Source organism: Gopherus evgoodei, chromosome 1 (assembly GCF_007399415.2).
Source record: "Gopherus evgoodei ecotype Sinaloan lineage chromosome 1, rGopEvg1_v1.p, whole genome shotgun sequence".
NCBI lineage: Eukaryota > Metazoa > Chordata > Testudines > Testudinidae > Gopherus > Gopherus evgoodei.
The window spans coordinates 337,841,080-337,860,224 of record NC_044322.1 but is presented as its reverse complement, the minus strand read 5'-3'; the positions used below and the strand labels follow the sequence as shown (position 1 = coordinate 337,860,224).

Below are 19,145 nucleotides of genomic sequence, written 5' to 3'. Positions count from 1 at the left end.
CAGGTCCTGCACTGAAAGGAATACTGCACCTTTGCTCCAAAATATATGTTCTGCTTCATCAGTTGCCTCTCTAGATTCACTCTGGATGTCTCTGTGGATATGAATCTTACAAGTTCAAGAGCATTTTTGCCAACCGATTGTTACAGTCTGTAGTCTCAACCTTCCACAATGGTTCACATGTGCCTGAGACTCTTTGGCTACTTGCACACAGGTGGTTCAGTTTGCCATCTTGCACCTTTGCCCTCTTTAAATGTGGCTCAGGCCAGTTTACTGTCCAACCCTTCATCCCTTTGACAGGTTGGTCCACTTCCCTCCATTGATCCTGGACTTCTTGAAAGCCCTACATCAGAATGGCCTATTCAGCAAAATGGAAGCAGTTTTCAATGTGGTTGTTGGCCAGTGGAGTTCAGCCGGCACTATTCTTGCTGCATCTTCAGTTGTCAGGCCTTGAAGGTTCATCTCAGCATTTCATTCACCCATTCATGGAAAACTGGTATTTTCCAGTGTCACGGTAGCTAGATTCTTAAAAGGAATTCTTTGTCTCCATCCGCTGGAGTGGGAAACAGTTCCTTTGTGGGCCCTTAGCACAATCTTAGAAGCTCTGATGGGTCCTCTGTTCAAGCCTCTGACATCTTGTCCCTTGCCTTTCTTGTGTCAAAAATGTACATTCCTGGTGGCAATAACATCCGCAAGGAGAGCATGTGATCTGCAGACTTTGATGGCAGACCCTCCTTATATACAGTTCTCCAAAGACAAAGTGACCTTACAGCCACACCCCAATTTTTTGTTTAAAGTGGTCTCAGATTCATGGGAACCAGGCAGTGTATTTACCTGTGTTCTTTCCTAAGCTGCATTTATCTCAGAGGAGCAGTGCCTTCACATGTTAGACATCAGACGATGTCTAGCCTTCTACCCAGACAGGATTAAACCCTTTAGTGCTTCGCCTCGCCTGTTTGTGTCATGTGCAGACCCTGTGAAGGGGCAAGCGGTCTCCTCACAGATGATCTCTAAATGGGTAACATCCTGTATCAAGACTGCACATGAAATAGGTTCATCTATACTCCCCTCAGTGGGAGCAAGCCCCTTCTACCAGAGTGCAAGCTACATCAGTGGCATTCTTAAGTGACATCTCAATATTGGACATTTGCAGGGCTGCCACATGGTCATCAATACATATGTTTATGAATCATAATGGCAATACCATGACATCCAGTGCAGATGCAAACTTTGTGAAGGCAGTCCTGCAGTCCTTGTTTAAATAGACTCTGAGTCCCACCCGCTATGGGTACTGCTTGTGAGTCACCTAAGTGGAATTCATGGCTGCATCTACTTGAAGGAGAAGAAATAGCTACTTACTGTAACTAGTTCTATGAGATGTGATGCAGCTGTGTATTCCATGGCCCTACCCTCTATGCTCTCTGCATCAGAGTCTAGTCGCTGAGTGACTGGTGGGAAAGAACTGAAGGGGGATTGAGGCAGCTCCGTCTCAGATAGCCAGGGGAAGGGGTGTGTCCACGAGACACGAGCGCTACCTCCTGTAGGTAGTGCTAGGAAAAATTCTCCAGGTCTGGTTGGGCGTGCACCTAGTAGAATAGACATCTGCCTCATATCTCGAAGAACCACAGTTACAGTAAGTAACCGTTACTAATTGTTGCATTAAAAAGCATTTCATTTTACTTTTTATCCTACACAAGTCATTTCATCCTTGATTTTTTTTTTTTAACTAGAATCTTTTCAGCTGCAGAGCACACTGGAAGAAGATACTTTTATGATCGTCTCTCTCTCTCCCTCTCCAGTAGAGACATTGCTTGGGGAGAGGAACATGTGTAAAACCGTAGGTGGTGAAATAAAGCTGCATCTAAATAAAAGGATGGGTTTATATGTATATATATGTATGTTAGGTTTTCAAATTGAAACCATCTATATTGGCTTTTTACCATTCTTCAAATGCATTTTCAAAGTTCCATATAAAACAAAATTATTGAGTTTTATTTTTTAAATGTGGTTAGCAAGATTTTTCTACTCTAGAGACATCTGAGCTAGAGCATAAAGATGCTTAGAGGGAGAATCACCTGCAGAGTATAGCGGGAGCAGTTTTAATATAAATACTACAAACTGCATCCAAATATTGATGTTATTGGCCCAGATCCTTGATTGCACCAGAAGAGCACATGGTGTAGATCACGAAGGAGTGCAAAGATGGCTTTAAGTTTTTCCTCTGATCCTGGGACCAGTGAGCTCTAAGACAGTCTCAAGGGAAACTTAGATCTGCCTGAATGCTGAATTCCAGTGGATGGGATTACCTCTGTATTACTTGGAAATCCCTTTACCCAAGGAGAATCCTCGAATGGTCAGATCAATTAACAGGCTAAATCTCCTTTACTCCAGAGGTTATGAGGCAGAGCAGCCACAGTGAATCAGCCCTGTTATCTTATGGCAAAAGTAAATTGTGGATCATCATCATCTTTATAACTTGGCACAGAAACTTGGCATTCAGAGTATTAATAGCCCCAAAGTGGATGTACACTGTTCGAGCAGTGAAAAGCAAGTGTTGTACACTATGTCTTGGTACACCATCAGCAGCTAGGTCTACTGTGATAAATGAAGGGGGGGAGGGTAGCTCCCTTTTATGGACACCCAGCCAGCCAGTAGCTATAAAATCCCTCTTAGTAGCTGTTTTCTAATTGCTCTACCTGTAAAGGGTTAAAAAGTCTCACTGCTATGCATAGGTAAAAGGAAGTGAGTGATCACCTGGCCAAAAGAGCCAATGGGAAGGCTAGAACTTTTTAAAATTGAAAAAAAAAAAAGACGCCCCCCTTTTGTCTGTCTGTCTCTTGTTCTCCCAGGGAGAGGCAGACAGGGCAACAGCTATGCTATAAGAGGCTTGGGCCAGGAAAGAAAAAATCATTAGTATCATATCTAAAAATTACTCATTTAAACCCCCAGATATGTAAGTAAATCAGGAAATGTCTAGGAAGATGCGTTATGGCTTGTGGATTCCTTTGTGGTAACCCCAAGTGCTTTTGTTTTGCGTGTAACCTTTAAACTGGACCTCTGGAAAGTGATTGTTGGTGCTTCATTCTTATAGTTGCTCTTTTAAAATCTAGCCTGAGTTCCCAGATGTATTTTCTTTCTTTTTTTTATTAATAAAATTTACCTTCTTTAAGAACAGGATTGGATTTTTGTGTTTTAAGAGGTATGTGCACATGTTGTTTAATTATCTGGCAGCAACAGCTGATTTCCTTTTTTTTTTTCTTTCTGAACTCTTACCCGGAGAGGGGATGAAAGGGCTTGAGGGTAGGCCACAAGAAGGAATTCCCAAGTGCGCCTTCCTGTGTTCTCAAAGGGGTTCTGCACTTGGTGGTGGCAACATATACCAATCCAAGGTCAGAGAAAAGCTGTAACCTTGGGAGTTTAATACAAGCCTGGAGTGGCCAGTATTAATTTTTAGCCTCCTTGAAGGCCCCACCTTCTGCACTCGAAGTGCCAGAGTGGGGAATTAGCCTTGACAGCTACACATCATCTCCAAGTACAGGGAATCATTTTTAAATGTGTTTATTTTATGAAGAGTTTAAAGAGATGAATCATAACAGTGGTGAGTTTGTAGAAAATGATTTTATATCCTTATACTGCGTGAACTAAAGCTTTGAACTTTTAACTGTATTAGTCTAAAAGGCTGGTGAATAGGCCAGAATGTTATTAAAGGGGAGGCCATCATCTACAATACATTTTACTATGAAAAAATCCTTTGGGTTAAAAATCTAACTCCCACAAATGTGCTTAGTGGGACAACAATACCCATCTTTATAAGAATATAATATTTTTCTGCGCTAGTTGTGTAATATCCTGTCCGCCTATGCTCTGGGTGTCCCTAAACCTTCAACTACCTGAAGCTGAGACTGGATGACATTCAATAATTGCCCTGTTCTGTTCATTTCGTCTGAAGTGTCTGACACTGGCCACTGTCAAAAAACGGTATAATTGGTCTAGATAGACCATTGGTCTGACCCATTATGGCCATTCTTATGTTCTTATTGTCTACTTCATAATGTTGCACCAATATGTCACCCTTATAACAAAGCAAACGTTAATAGGAATTAGAGAAGGAAAAGATCAGTTGGGTCACCTTCTCTTGCCTTGCTGAATTCTTTTTCCAATATACTTCCTAATGATTTCTCTAATGTAGTTCTAAATTATGCCCATGCTGTTATTTCCATCAGTGCCCTGGGGAATGATTCTGTAGTCCAATTGTCCTCATTGTTAGGAAAACTAATGCTGACTCTCAAGGAAAATATCCTCTTCTCAGTTTCATCCCATTACTTCTACCTGTACTATGTTGGACAACCGAGAGCAGTTTTTATCCTCCTGAGTGTTTACGTGATTTTAAAAATGTGTTAATATATTGCACATTAAAAATACGCATTTATGGTTATAAAAATCTAAAGACAACTGAAGTCCATGCAAAGACTCCAGTTAACTTCAAGAGACCTTGGATTAAGCCCTTAGAAAATAAGATTTTTCAAATATTCCTAACTACAGTCACCTTTCTGATAAAGAAATGCATTCTGTGGTCACAGTGAAATCAGAAAGCGACACACGTCTGCGTAAGCATAAGAACTTTAAAATTATTAGCAGCATTTGACTTGAGATGATGATAGTGGTGACTTACTATGTATAAATGGATGTATTAAAAATAAATAACCCAGTAAATTAATCATTTGTTTCAAATGAGTTTTTACCATATTTACCTCAAGTAAAGTTCCAATGATCTTGTCTAACATTACTATAGGTAAGTGTTAATAAGCATCTCCTCTGAGTTCAAAACAAATAGTGTTACCACATTAATATGAATTACTACAAATTGGCTTTTGACTGGAACACCATAGCCTATGTCATTATATAAACTATTGCTCTAGATTTGTTTCCAGCCTGTGAGGATGATAAAATCTCCTGTTAGCAGTCTGAGTGCTCCTGAGGCCACGTCTACACTACAGCATAAAATCGAAATTATTAAAACCGGTTTTATAAAACTGGTTTTATAAAATCGATTTTACGCGTCCACACTAGGGCACATTAATTCGGTGGTGTGCGTCCATTGTCCTAGGCTACCATTGATTTCAGGAGCAGTGCACTCTGGGTAGCTCAGTAAAAGAATGAGACCAATAACTTCGATTTCCGTCCACACTAACCCTAAATCGATATAGTAGTATCGATTTTAGGGTTACTCCTCTCATTGGGGAGGAGTACAGAAATCGATTTTAAGAGCCCTTAAAATCGATTTAAAGTGCCTTGTAGTGTGGACGGTTACAGGGTTAAATCGATTTAATGCTGTTTAAATCGATTTAACGCTGTAGTGTGGACCAGGCCTGAGATACTGAAAGTCATTTGGAGTAGATTTCTCAATATGCTGTGGCTGTTTAGTTTCCATTAATTAAAGTAAAGGGTGCTTCTTAAAGTGTTTGCAGAAAATACACGACAAAAGCAACTTGCATTAAAATATTTTAACTGTGAGACTATTTTGTTTTCACTTCAGCTGCAATTTAAGGGGAAGTGATGTGATATATCCTTATAGCTTATAGTTTTATGATCTGACACATTCTTGTTATTTATAAACTCTTTCTGCTGGGACCTGATTTGCATAATTTCTTTTGTAAACTATTGCCATGGAATTTTCTCCTTGTATTTGCATTTCCATTAAAGTGGTGAAATTGCTCAGAAAGCATTTGGGTAACTACCGTAGATCTTCCATTCATGTATTCCAAATACAGGCCTTTATGTAGCTGCATGCTGTATAGTCGTTATTATTAACATATTTTCTTAGTACAATGGTAGATGATTGCATTAGAATGAGTACATTAATAGTACTTCATAGTCTAACCTATTGGCCTTGCGTTTGTTTTATTTATTTATATTTCTTGATGTGTCAGCCTTCAGCAAATGCAAATATATATCTCTGTTTGTAGCTAATGGGTTTCTTCTGGGTGCCATGTGCCACCTCATTATAGAGAAGATAAAGATAGAGACAAAGCACAGATGATCATACCTGCCCAAGTTTCTACTAACATTTAGTTTGTAATGCTGTGTTTTCCTATTCCTGTGACACTGAATCAGCTTTCCTTGTGTAACCCCCAAGGAGATTACCTAGATTCCTGGGGCTTTGTCTGCTGGCAGCTCAGGGATGAGGCACACTGTCCCTGGTAGGGAGGGGGAGCCACAGCAAACTCAGAGTCTGCCTGGCAACCAATAGGGAGTGAGATGCCCCTCCCAGGGCGTTCAGGAAAGGTCAAAAGAACAGGAGTACTTGTGGCACCTTAAGGACTAACGTCAGAAGCCATTTTTGAGTCCGTCTCAAGCCAGGCAGGGGAGGGGCAGGACTAGCTGTGTGGGGAGCTGGTGAGTCCCAGGCCTGCATGCAGGTTTCCCCCTGAGAATTGGCCTCTAGGGACCCGCAAGCAAGATCCTCAGCTGGGCTTTTCCCTCTCTGCCAATGATTCCCAGTTTGTAGAGTTTTGCTGGGAAACTCCCCCAGCCAGGCTGAGTTAGCCCTCCAGCTGCCTAGTTGAGATCAGTCACCGCATGGTCAGCTCTGTCCTGCCCGCTAGTTCAGGGCTGCCTCCTGCTGCTGTGTGTGTCTAGACACTGGACTAGGAGACTGCAGTTTGGATTTTAGTACAGTTGTGTAATCTGCACCTTGAGCAGATTTGTGGGGAGGGGAAATCCTGGGACCGAAGCAGTCTGATTCCTGCTTGAAGAGGATCCCTGACAGCAGAGATCAGCCCCTCTGCAGTGACTGAGGAGTCCAGAGGCATCTCTGAACCTGAGGATAGTTCATGGAGTTTGTGAGTGCACCATCTTTTAGTTAGTCAGGAAATTTGTTTGGGGGACCCCCTACTCCCTGAACTGTGTCCTCAAGCCAGGGAGTAAGGGTTTGGGGACTTTATAACCTGCTACATATTAAACCTGTGGAGGGATACCACCCTTCTCCCACTTGTGAGTCCTTTGGGCTGTACTGAACCCAGTCAGCCACACTGCTAAACCACTGTGGAGAAGAATTTTGTGGTCATAGGTCATCAAGGGCCCTAACAAAGTAGGTGTACCAATGGGACACTGATCTTACATTTGCTACATCAAGTCACGTGACTGGGGAAAGTCATAGGTATTAGCAGCGTGGGTACCGGTGACCTTCACAACAGTGTTTTACCCTGTTACGTTATACTTGTCTCCTGTTTAATTATAATTATTGTGTTGAATATATTGTATGTGTTTGTGTTATTTCTCGGAAGTCTCCAACTTTCTGGGGGGTATAGTGGAGGTTACCCTGTGGTTAGAATTTTCCTCCCAAGCTGCCCTGGTCACCCTGCTAGGCAGGAGAGAGGGGAGTGGAGCATCGCCAAATAAATTCATAGGAAAAAAGAAAGAAGATACACCCTGCTGAGTGGGTGGCGGGATCTAGAAGAACCTAGACCTGTCCATCAAAACCTGTAAGCGGATTGACATTAAAGAAGGTAAACAGTTGGAGAGGGGGCGCTACATTTGAAGCAGTAATTCCTGTCCGTTACTGATGTTTCTAGAGAGAGCAGAGGAGTGGCCCCAGCAGAAGATTTTTAATGACCTGTTTTCCCCCCCATGTGCTTTATGTTTGTTTCATTCTGTCAAAAGTAGGACACGTCTGAAGAAAAACTGTGATAGAATGAAACATCCAAGCCTCTTGGTGGCAATGCTTATGGGAGTCAGTAGGTTGGTGCATGCTGGTAGATATATCACCAAGATGATAAAACAAAGTAACATGTTTGTTTACTGTGAGGAAAAAAATCATAAGGAAGCAGTGGGCTCTTCTTTGATGGGCAGCTGCAGTGCAGACTGAAAGGAACAAAAAAACCAATTACAGTATTGTATGCAACAAGACATTTTAAAGTAATAATCAGCTTGTATTCATTTCTATGCACCTGCAAATGAAATAAGAGTAACAGTGAAAGAAGCAAATGTGTGCTAATGAAACTGTAGGGCATTGTCTGAGCACTTCCATGATTTGATGGTGATGCAAATGCAAAGGCGGTGACCATGCAGGGATGGATGGGAGAAAGCTCTGCAATCACCAGGTGGTAGGATATTAAATATATCAAAAATCATTTGCTCAGCATTTAAAGAACTGCCAACTTACACACAAGGATAGTCTTCCAGTGCAATTCACAATCTTGCATGAATATCACACACTGTACATTGCCTGAATCAAGTTTGAACCTTTACCTATCAGTGAGGAATGCATGAAACTGTTTATAGTGTAAAAGTTTGCCAAAAAAAAGCTAGGGGATGCTATTTTTCTAGCTATTTCAGTGTACAAAATAACATTGAACTAAGCCACAAACAAAATATAAGACAAGACTTGGTGTAATGTTTAACAGTTGGGAGAGCCAACCAGAAGAAGTGACAAAGATTATAGCAGTTTCCTTGATCCCTCAGTCTTAATCAGGTTTGCAACCTGGGGTCTTGTTAGATTGTCAGCTGCTTCTGGATATCCATGTAGCAGCAGTTGCTAAAGATCTGTTGATAGCCATCTTTTGTGGGGGTACTTAACTGGCCTTGGTTATCCATATGTTTGTCACCTGAAGGCCAGAAACAAACCAGCAGAAACTGAATGAGACAGGGTTACTAAACGTGCCCTTTATTGTACAGAGAGTCAATTATGGTTCCACAGGTACATCAGTGTTAGGAGATGAAAGGTGTCACTTAATAGCTATGTGCTGCTTCAGCTGCTGGTTCTCAGCACTCGGTTGCAATTTATCATTCATTTTACAACCCAGCACCGTACCAAGGTGTGACAGTTTTTCTTCTGGAGTTTTTTGGGAACCAACTGTAATAATGACAGGCCCAACAATACGTTCCAGACGGCAATTTCTGCTCTTCATCCTCGCTCCTTATTGCCCATTTACACCAATGCATCCAGTTTTTCATGCTGTATGATGCATCAGATCATGGGTGTGCAGCTGTATCTGAAATTTTTAACTGCACAGATGTTCAGTTCTTTATTCGTTTTCATCATCAAATAAGTAACATTGTGTCTATACTGTAGAGACACTCTCATCTTAAAAATCACATTTGGGACTGAATGTGAAAATGTGTACTATGGTAGTCAACAGTAATGGCTAAGGTTGTTATAATTAAAAAGCTATTGGGGGAAGGGAGAAGAAAATGTTTCCTTCAAGTTTGTTTATTTATGCATTTCACAGCACGATTGGCCATTGCATAGTCAGTTAGTTAATTTCTGACTTGCTGAAAAGATCCGTATAAACAAACAGGAAAATCCTTATGAAAAATAATTAATGAATTGTAATAAATCAAAACATACTATTTAAGGAGTGCTCTATCAGGAAGTGGATTTTTTAAAAAAAAAAGTCAGTTTCAAAAAGTTCAAGTTGTTCGTGTTCCTTTAAATCTATAAAAACTAAAATACTAAACTAGTTCACTGATACTAAACTATTTTGACATTACATTTTGATGTGCTTTTATATGCATGGATCATAAGCTCTATTTTGGACACATTATTGCTGGAAATGAACAATTTCTAAATGCATGCAGAGTGGGAGAGGTGGAGATGGAGAGGCATACTTCTCCAGCAATTCAAATACTTTCTCCTTACATACAGTTTAGTCATGTAGTACTATACATAGATGACGTTGGTGTAGTCTTTAGAAGAAAAGAGCTTTTTCCCCCCTGTTATACAAACATGTTTTTCCTGGTTTTGGCACATGCCAATGCCTTACTGGTTATGTCCAAAGATTCCAGTGTAAAAATTATGTACTTTGAGTTAAAAGTTCAGCATCCTACATTTCTGCCATGAATACACTACTGTTGCAGCACATCCACTCATGGGCTTGATGCTACACCTCTTACTCAGATGGGTAATGTTTCTGTGAATTGGTTTGGGTGGGACTGCTCATGTGTAGCAAAGACTATTCCTCTGAAGAATTGTAGGATTGGGCCCTAAGAACATGAATATGCTGTTTAAGTGCAGAGCCTCTGGTTACTATTCCTTGGGCCACAATGTCAAACACAAAATGTCTTTGAATGGCTTTGCAATAGGCATGTATCTGAATGCAGCATTTGGCTCAAAATATCTTTAATAAAGTAAGGAACAATTCAATTTTCTAACTTTATATTTGCTTGATCTGACATTAAAAATTTTGAAAATATATTTGCTGCTGCTGCTGTTTGTTTCATTAAGACGTTCCAGATACCACATTTGTATTGAAATGCTGCTAATTTCCCTGAACATGATTATCTAATGATCATTTTATATGGTTATTTTTCAGGTGTTCGAATGAAACCAGATTCAAAAGAGAAGAATTATTTTGGGCATACAATTTCTGCCCTACTCCATACTCTTGGACAACACTTCTGGGCCTTATTTTATACTTGGTTTTCTTCGCACCTGGTAAACAAATACTTGTTTTAGCACATAGCTTTCAGTCAACAGCAAACATTTGAAGTTCTTAATGGTCAGACCATTTGAAGCTTCTCTTACTGTTCAAGCTGATTGTTATTCTAAAATTGATCATTTTTTAAATTCTCAGGAATGGGACCTATGCCCTGGACAGTAAATTCTGAAATCCATCCACTTTGGGCTAGAAGTACAGGAAATGCGTGTTCATCTGGCGTAAACTGGATTTTCAATGTTCTGGTGTCACTGACATTTTTGCATACAGCAGAATACCTTACATACTATGGTAAGATGTTGTTTGTGTCTTAATCTGCAGTATTAACATTTATATTGTCTTACATGCCATGTAGATTTACTACAGTTTAGATGCTATACTAGCTCTTTTATGGTATTTCATTTTAGCTGCAAAGCTCTTGATTAACACTAGTTTAGTAACTGCATCTGACGAAGTGGGTATTCATCTACGAAAGCTCATGCTCCAATACATTTGTTAGTCTGTAAGGTGCCACAAAACTCTTCGCCACTTTTACTAGTTTAGTAAGTTTCATTCTTTAAGAAAGGAATGTAGACAGATAATTTAAAATGAGGAAAATAAAGGAAACCTTCTGTTTAGTGTAATACTGTGGCGCTCATTTAAAAGGGTAGTATTTGCCATCTTTTATCACATAGTAGTATCTGAAATTCTCCTTCATGTCATTACCATCACAGACCTTGGTGATAGGACTCACATGTCTAGTCATGTGGTCATACTGGCATTATAAATAATAATTAGGTATAGGATGAATTCAAGAGCCTGATTTAATCTTTGTAATCCTTTTGGCTGTTTTTGTTGATGTTTCTCTGTTTTTTGGGTCACCTCAGGGTCCACTGAATCAGGGGCATAGCTAAACCTTCCCTTTCATGTATCTCTTTACTGCAGACAACGAGTAACGTTATTGCTATTTATTTTAACTGACGGGAAGTTAAAAGGATCTGTATGAGTTTCCATGTTACGCTAAAACCAAATGGAGTATTGCTCCTTACTAATTTGATTTATTATAAAGTGATGTAAAAGAGCAGTTTTTTCTCATGTCCACAGACATGTATTCCTTTATTGTAATGTTGCAGTTCATATTTCACAAGCTTCTTTGATTTCTGTAGTCTCCTAACTCTATTGTTTCTTTTGATCTGTGTGAGATGGGGGAAAGACGGGGGATAAAGTTCTGTAACCTAGCATGTGTGTTGTTTTGTATTGCAGGGGCATTCTTCCTCTATGCCGGGTTTGCTGGTATGGGACTCATTTTCATCTACGGCTGCCTTCCTGAGACTAAAGGGAAAAAACTAGAGGAAATTGAATCTTTGTTTGAAAACAGGCTATGTACATGTGGTATTTCAGATTCTGATGAAGGGAGGTATATTGAATATATTCGGGTGAAGGGAAGTAATTATCATCTGTCTGACAATGATGCTTCTGATGTGGAATAATTTTCAGCTGCTGATGTATTAATCATTTAAAAGCCTTCTGGGGGAAGAACAGCTCTTGGTGACCTCACTGCCCTGCTTCTGGTCTGGTTCTCCTTTCTACTGCCTAGTTACAAATGCCTTCGTGTACTAAAATACTTCATTTGGGAGAAAATGAAACGTAATACTGTTTGCTTGATCATGGAAAGTAATGGTTCCCAAAGGGGATCTAATTCTTCGACTGTATGAATTTACCAATGGTGTGCAATACACGTATCTGTGCATTATACTAAATGAAATGCATACGATGTACCATACTGTATATCTTTATCTTTCTTTGCTGACAAAAGTTAAAATAATGTAATAACTAATCAGCAACCAGATGAATCATAAAAGTAGAATAAACCTGGGAACAGGGCCTGGGTTCACAAAAGAACTTTAACTTCTAGGCACCTAAAAAATCACTGGGATTCACAAAATGGGAGTTAAGCATTCAGGCTTCCTCTACAATGACTGGCGGGAAATAGGCACTTATGAATGGCATTCACCAAAGCCAGCGCATTAGGCGGATTCCTCTAGCCAATGGGAGATGCCGGGGGGAGGTGTCCTAAGCCCTGTCCCTCTCTGAGAGTTTGGCACGTAAATCCAGGCTGGAGGGAGGCATCTCCTTCTCCTTGGGATTCTCAGCTGCAAGCCCTCTCTTAGAGATACATCAGGAGTTAGGGCACTCATCTGAGAGGTGGCAGATCCCTGTTTGAGATCCTTCTTAGTCTCAGGTGGACGGGCAACTTGAACCAGGGCACTCCCACATCCCCGATGAGTACCCTAACCACTGGGATAAAAGTTGAGTGAGGTCCCCCTCCTCATCCTCCTCCTGTGAGCATGCATCTAAGATTGGGCCCCGCAGCGAGTTAGGCAGATGAATTCCTAATTTCCCCTGGTTTGTGCATTGCACTGGGGCTTAGGCATCCAGACACCTACAGCGGAGCCATAGTGCATATACTGAGAGGCACAATATCAGCATCAAGGGGAACTTTTAATGCAAAATCTTAGGAACCTACAGGGTTTGGCAGCAACTGAGCAGGGGTTTTGTGAATCCCAGTGGTGCCTGATCCTGGGATTTAGGTCCCTAAAGTGGCAGTTAGCTGCCTAAATCTCTTTGTGACTCTAACCCTATGTATTTGGGCCCTATGTTTTTGCTACAGGAGCCTGAATATGAAATAAGCAGAATGAGAAATCCACAGGATGCTGTAGAAATTATGACACAGTTTGAAAATACAAATATCTTCTGTCTTTATGGGAGAGATGTATCTCCTAATAGGATTCCACTCTTGTTTCTTTGCATTGATATCCAAAAGTCTGTACTAAATTGCTCCGTGTTTCAACTCTAGTGTCACAGTGGATGTCGGTTATATTACTCTATCCAGATATTGATCTTTGACCATATATTACGATCAGTAGTTGGTATTTGTGACCTACATTGCCAAAGAATGACCTTAGGCTCACAGTAAGGTGTAATTAAACGTGATTGCCTGGACAAATAAACTGACACATATTGATAAGTGCCACTTAAAGGCCTAAGTTAACTGGAAAAAAGTGATTTTTCATTCCCATTTGTGCATCTGAGCATTCGGGTACGTGTCCAGTTTTGAACACAAATATCATCAGTTTAAAAAAAAGAAAGAAAAATAAGGATAAGATCTTGTGTTGAGAAGTTCACAGCAATCACTGCCCCTTTTCTCATTAATATACATGTCACTTTCAATTTTTGTTATGTTCAAAGTAAAGAATTTCTAGCAGGTCTTTCCTTCCTTTACTCAAACAGTGTCTTTGGATCTGAAAAGAAAATTAGCAGTATTCAAATGCTGATATTTACTCTTATTAATTGTCTTATGAAGCATTGCAAAATTGTCAGGAAAATTCACTGTGTCAGGCACAAAAAGCTGCTCACCCACATTCACCATGGTAATGAAAAAATTAATGGTATTTTATTCACCTGCCAAAAAAATTACTTGCATTGGCAAGTAGAATCTTACAAGGCTGCATTAAAATATCATGATATTGTCCTCCCTCTCCACCCCTTACCCAGTTAATCCTTCAGAGAAATAAGTTTTTAAAAAAATTTGGAAGCTTGAAGTCATACCCCTGAAATTCACAATGGAGGAAAAATCCCTTTTCACATGTACCGTTTCCTCCCTTTCTTTTCATGATGTACAGTTTTGATGAAAATATATGAGATTGCTGGGTTTTATAGATATAGGTCTGGAGGCCTTTTCATGGATTGAGAGACATATTTTGAATGTGGGTTTGCTCTCTGAATGTTATTGGTTGCCTAATTATTTTTAGTGGGTCACACATGGGTGGTAAGTTTGTATTGTAACTCTTTGCTAGATCTGATTTATATTGCTCTATATAATTTTATTCCGGGGTCTTTTCTAACTCCTTGAGTTTTCTTTGAATTGTATGTTTTGTCAGTTGAGTGTGACTGTCTTTTTAACTTTATAAAACTGTTAATGAAAAGAAATGTTTAAAAAGCAAATGTTTTAAAACATTCCTCTGTAATTTGGAAAGGGAGGAAATAAGCATGACAAAACAGAGGGTTTTTAAATAAGTCAGAGTCACTGAGTTTTGGCATGATTGGACTCTGAATATGCACCTGCTCAGTGAGAGGGCCAGGCTCCCAGGCCTCAGATCTCTGCTGTCAAGTATGAGATGCTGAAAATGTTGCAGCACGTACAAGTTCAAATGTGTATTCTATTAGGCACACCGTTGCCAGTTTATAGCCTTCACTGAAGGCACAACTTAGTCTTAAATACTTTTATGGGTAAACTGGCTTCTGCCTGACCCCCAAAAGTCTATTCTCCAAGGCCATGCTTCAGAAAAGAATTCCTATTCAGGACAGCATGTAAGCGCACGTTTAAATGCTGTCCTGAATAGGGACAGACTTTAGCACATATCTCTCCTAAGGCCCTGACCCAGCAATGCACTTAAGCATATGCTTAACTTTTAGCATGCGATTAGTCCCATTGATTTAAATGCTTTTGCTGGACTGGGGCCTAAGCCACTTGAAATGCAGCAGATCACTAACAGCTCTAGTGATCAACTGTCACTCCACTGCACCAACGTCTATGATTAGACAAAATTACTGCACTGCTGTCACTCATTTGGCATAACTGAAGTAAAGTGACTGTAATAGGAATTGTCATAAGATCAGTGACTTGTTTTTCTGGAAATGCTGGGGCTTTTGAGCAAAAGAAGACCATTATCCTTTCTCAACAGTGTTTCTTGGGTGTTCTCATAAACTACATTCCACTGTGCACAGTACTCTGCTATATTTGTGACACTTACAACTTTTATCTTATTGTAGACAATTTTCTACAGTCATGCATGACATTTCCCTACGCTCTTGGCATAGAGACTAAAAACACAATGCATTTCAGCTGTGAATGCAGCTGAGTAATGAGGGCATAAAACCTACTGGCTGCTTTTCTGTCACCTTCTCTCCCCCTCTCTCCTCCCCGCCCCGTGGAGTTGGATTTAAGTCTTCCTTTTACTATTGCTTTATACAAAGATAATATTCCATCTCTTATAAGTATTAGACATAATACCAAGCATTATTTATAATAAAAACAAGATCAACTGAATACTTGAATTAACCTTACATAATTGGGATTTTATTTTTAGAATTTATAATGTATGAAGAAAACTAAACAAATATTTCTATTTTGCAACAGGTTTTAATATTTGTGCATATTTTACTTTCTAAGAGATTTTGCTAGTGTGGGTAGACTTACTAACATTCCAGATAAAAGGATATAAATACAATGTAGCTGAATAATTTCTTATGACAGGGTTTTAATTTATAAAAGAACATAAATAGTATGTCTAAGCACAATATCGTTTTTATTAAAAGCTTTCTGCAGAAGATGTGAAATTATTTCTTCACAAGTACTACACGTTTAATTCAGGGCATCAGGAAAGTTAAAGTAGGATTGATGGTATAATTTTGGCTACATTGGCACATGAGTTACATACGAAATTCCCCAAAATGTAGGTATCTCTGATGCTTCAGATCATGTAGGTTTGATAATAGGTATAGGAGATGTTAGTCCAGATGCATATTTTATTTTTTAAAATTTTATTAAAAATTAATTTGTTAATCTGTAGAGTTCCAAAGCTTCTTTAATGTAATTTGCAAGTTGTTTCTGTCCTTCATCAAATTGCTGGTCAAATTATGGGATTTTTTGTCTTTTGTTTTTTTTAATTGCATTTGAAGATAATCATTAAAGTGGACTAAGCCCTTTAGGAATCATTTAGAGATCATTTAGCAATGAAATTTAATTGCTGTGCATACGCAGTAAATAATTTTTATCTTGTGAGTTGTAGTGATAGCAAGTCCGAACCTTGTAATAAGGGAAGAGGCATTAAAATAAATGTTGTTGTGCCAACTTCTTTTTGAATAAAATGGAAGTGGCAATGTCTTTCTTGTATAAGAGTTAGTGCTGGAGAAAAAAGAACAAAGATGTCATATTAAAAGACTCTGAAAGTAACATTACAGTTGAGACACCCATCAAGGAAAACAAGGAGTTGTCTTTTACTTACCTCATTATACATTAACCAGCAAGTTGGGGATATGCAAGGTTATTCAGCAAAATGAATGTGCCAAAAGGGAAAACCCTGCCACCTCCTTTGCAGGTGTGAATGGACATTTGGCAGGGGCAATGCTGTAATTCTGCCCCGTAGGAGGGTAGAGAATGTTAGAATGCCCTTGTGTGGTATGGAGCCAGTTCCCCAGATTACTGCCATTAACATCAGAGCAGGTGTGCCCCTTGAAATTAGATGGCATGGCAGGAGTGAGTTGGAAGAAGGATGCAATTGCTTCACATGTCCTCCAGTCCCAGCTTCTGATAGGAGGGTGGGAACACTGGGCTGGAGCTTGGGTAGAGATCTGTGAAGAGGGAGCTCCCTTTCCTCTGGAGCTCCCCATTGCTCCCCTGAGTTCCTTGGGTTGGGCACTGGAGAGAAGTTTTGACCATAAGGATCCAAAGCTCGTTGCATTAATGAGAGTCTTTCCTTGGACTTTCCGGGCTTTGGAAAAGGCCCTGTGTGCAGGCATAGCTATGTGCAATGGGATAAGATGAACCAGAATCATAATTCTCTTTCTTTGTTTCTCACCTTTAATATTATTTTAACAAGGATTTTTTGTTTTTAACTTTACCTGCAATTTACAAAAAGAAGCTTTATTATCCAGACATTGTTAAAAGAGCGATGTCACATTCCACCTTAGAGAGATATTTTAGTATAAAAAACAAAGTTCTGCTAAGCACTTTAAAAAAGCAATGATATTTGTGCACTTTTTCTGAGAGATTGAAACTGACCAAATCCGAGTCCTCTTCAGCTAGAAGAAAATAGAGCTTTGTGTACCAGGCCAGAAGCAGATAGTCCACAATATGTGCTTTATGGAAACGTGTTTTATTGCGGGTAACATTTACAGCTTACATGTAGCTGCTGCCTATAAAAACAATTCTGAATTATTCTCCAGATTTAGACAAGTCACTTTTTTTGGTGCAAAAATACATGTTGTTTTCTCTAAAACGTCATAGCCTTGTGTACAGTACAGTTAAGCATAATCCATGAAGTGGTTTAGGTTGTGGCAGTGTTAAAAATGTCAGACCAGTAAACTCTTCTAGATGAACATTGTTGAAGAAATGTTGTTTGGGTTATTGGGGAGGCAGACTCCCTAGAGGCAACTATATAGATTTTAAAAGTCAGAGAAAATGGCAGTTCTTGCGTATTTTGTGTATGTTTTCACATAGAGGAGTTTTTTATGTGCCAATAATCATCACTGTGGTGTTTTGTAACAAAGTGTTAATTGTGTTCCAAAGTACTGTAGAGGAAAATATTTTAGCCACACAATCTGTTTGTGTTAACTGAAGGCCCATTTCTAATCTCACTTACACGAGTTTCTCAACAGTTGACTTCAGTGGAGTTACTCCTGAGTCACACCAGTGTGTAAGTTAGACCAGAATCAGGCCTGATGAATCCAGAGTTTCTGTAAATCCTTACTTTTTTATGTAATAGATGTACAATATGTTACAGTTGAGTGATTTGGCATGTGTAATTATAAAGCTCTAAATATGATTCTGTTAAACTGTACACTTATTTGGATTTTACTTTTCAAAAGTTAGTTTGACATTTTATCATATTTATATGACTAACAAGGGGTAGCTCAGATTAGTAATGTCCATATGCTTAAAAATACAAATAAAGTTTGTGAAGGCCTTAAAATACAAGCAAACTTATCTCATTTCTTTAAACATTCAGCGAAATTAAGGAAGGATTGAAAACGTAACCATCGTGATTTCTGAACAAAGGCTTAGCCTTGTGGGGCAGATCCTGAGCTGGTATCAAATAGTGGGGTTTCATGCTTTAGCAGACCTTCTGCAGTTTATGCCAGTCTCAGTCCAGCAGAACACAATCCCATGCTCAGTTTTAAGCACTTGTAGTCCCAGAAGTCAGTGGAATTAGTCTTGAAATTAAGCACGTGTTTAAGTGCTGTGCTGGATCGGGCTCCAGCCAGGAATCAGGGCCTATATATACAGCAACTACTCATTTAGACTCTGTCAGAATCTTTAACTTCATATTTATCTAATGAAGTCACATTTAGAATACTTGAAATAACATGTTATTAGAGACTAAATTTAGTTATATTTATGTGCTTATTACTAACACGTACACGTGAAGCTGGTGGGCATACACTAATCCCTGAATGCATGTTATAGTATGTGGTACTTAAGAAATGAGTTTTGGCAAAACTAATGTGAATATGTTATTCACCAGGCTGTTGAACATGTGCTGTTTCCTTTTGCAGCCAAACAAGCCTATAATGTATGAAGGTGTTGTACATTTTATGACATTTCAGTGATGTAAAGTTAAATGATTGTTCTAACGGCTTTACATAAAAAATAAATATCTTCAGAGAATTGTTATTGCCAGACTTGTAAATGAGCAAAATAAAAGGTAAGATATAAAGATTGTGTAATTAACTAAGTTTTATTTGTACTAGAATTTAAGTAACTTTTTATAGCTGGAAAAACAAATCATCTAGTGAGATGAACTAGAAATTAGATATAAATATTGGCCTAGATGATATAAAATATTTCTTAATCTATTTGATTGCTCTGCTGTTAAATAACATTAGTAGCTGAAAGCCCAAGATGACACACGTGTCATTCATAAAGTCGTGTGTGTTTAAAAAAAAAAAAAA

The 19,145-nt window shown here is 39.1% G+C and overlaps 1 protein-coding gene across 1 annotated transcript in view; it reads left to right on the top strand.

The window, feature by feature from the left end:
* Positions 1–18,900, top strand: part of SLC2A13 (solute carrier family 2 member 13) — a 346,965-nt gene extending 328,065 nt beyond the window's left edge. Inside the window, exons 8-10 of the mRNA XM_030534907.1 lie at positions 10,311–10,432; positions 10,572–10,724; positions 11,676–18,900. Coding sequence (XP_030390767.1) covers positions 10,311–10,432; positions 10,572–10,724; positions 11,676–11,902 — 502 coding nt within the window. The 3' untranslated portion in view covers positions 11,903–18,900. The remainder of the gene's footprint in view (positions 1–10,310; positions 10,433–10,571; positions 10,725–11,675) is intronic.
* Positions 18,901–19,145: the final 245 nt, after the last annotated feature.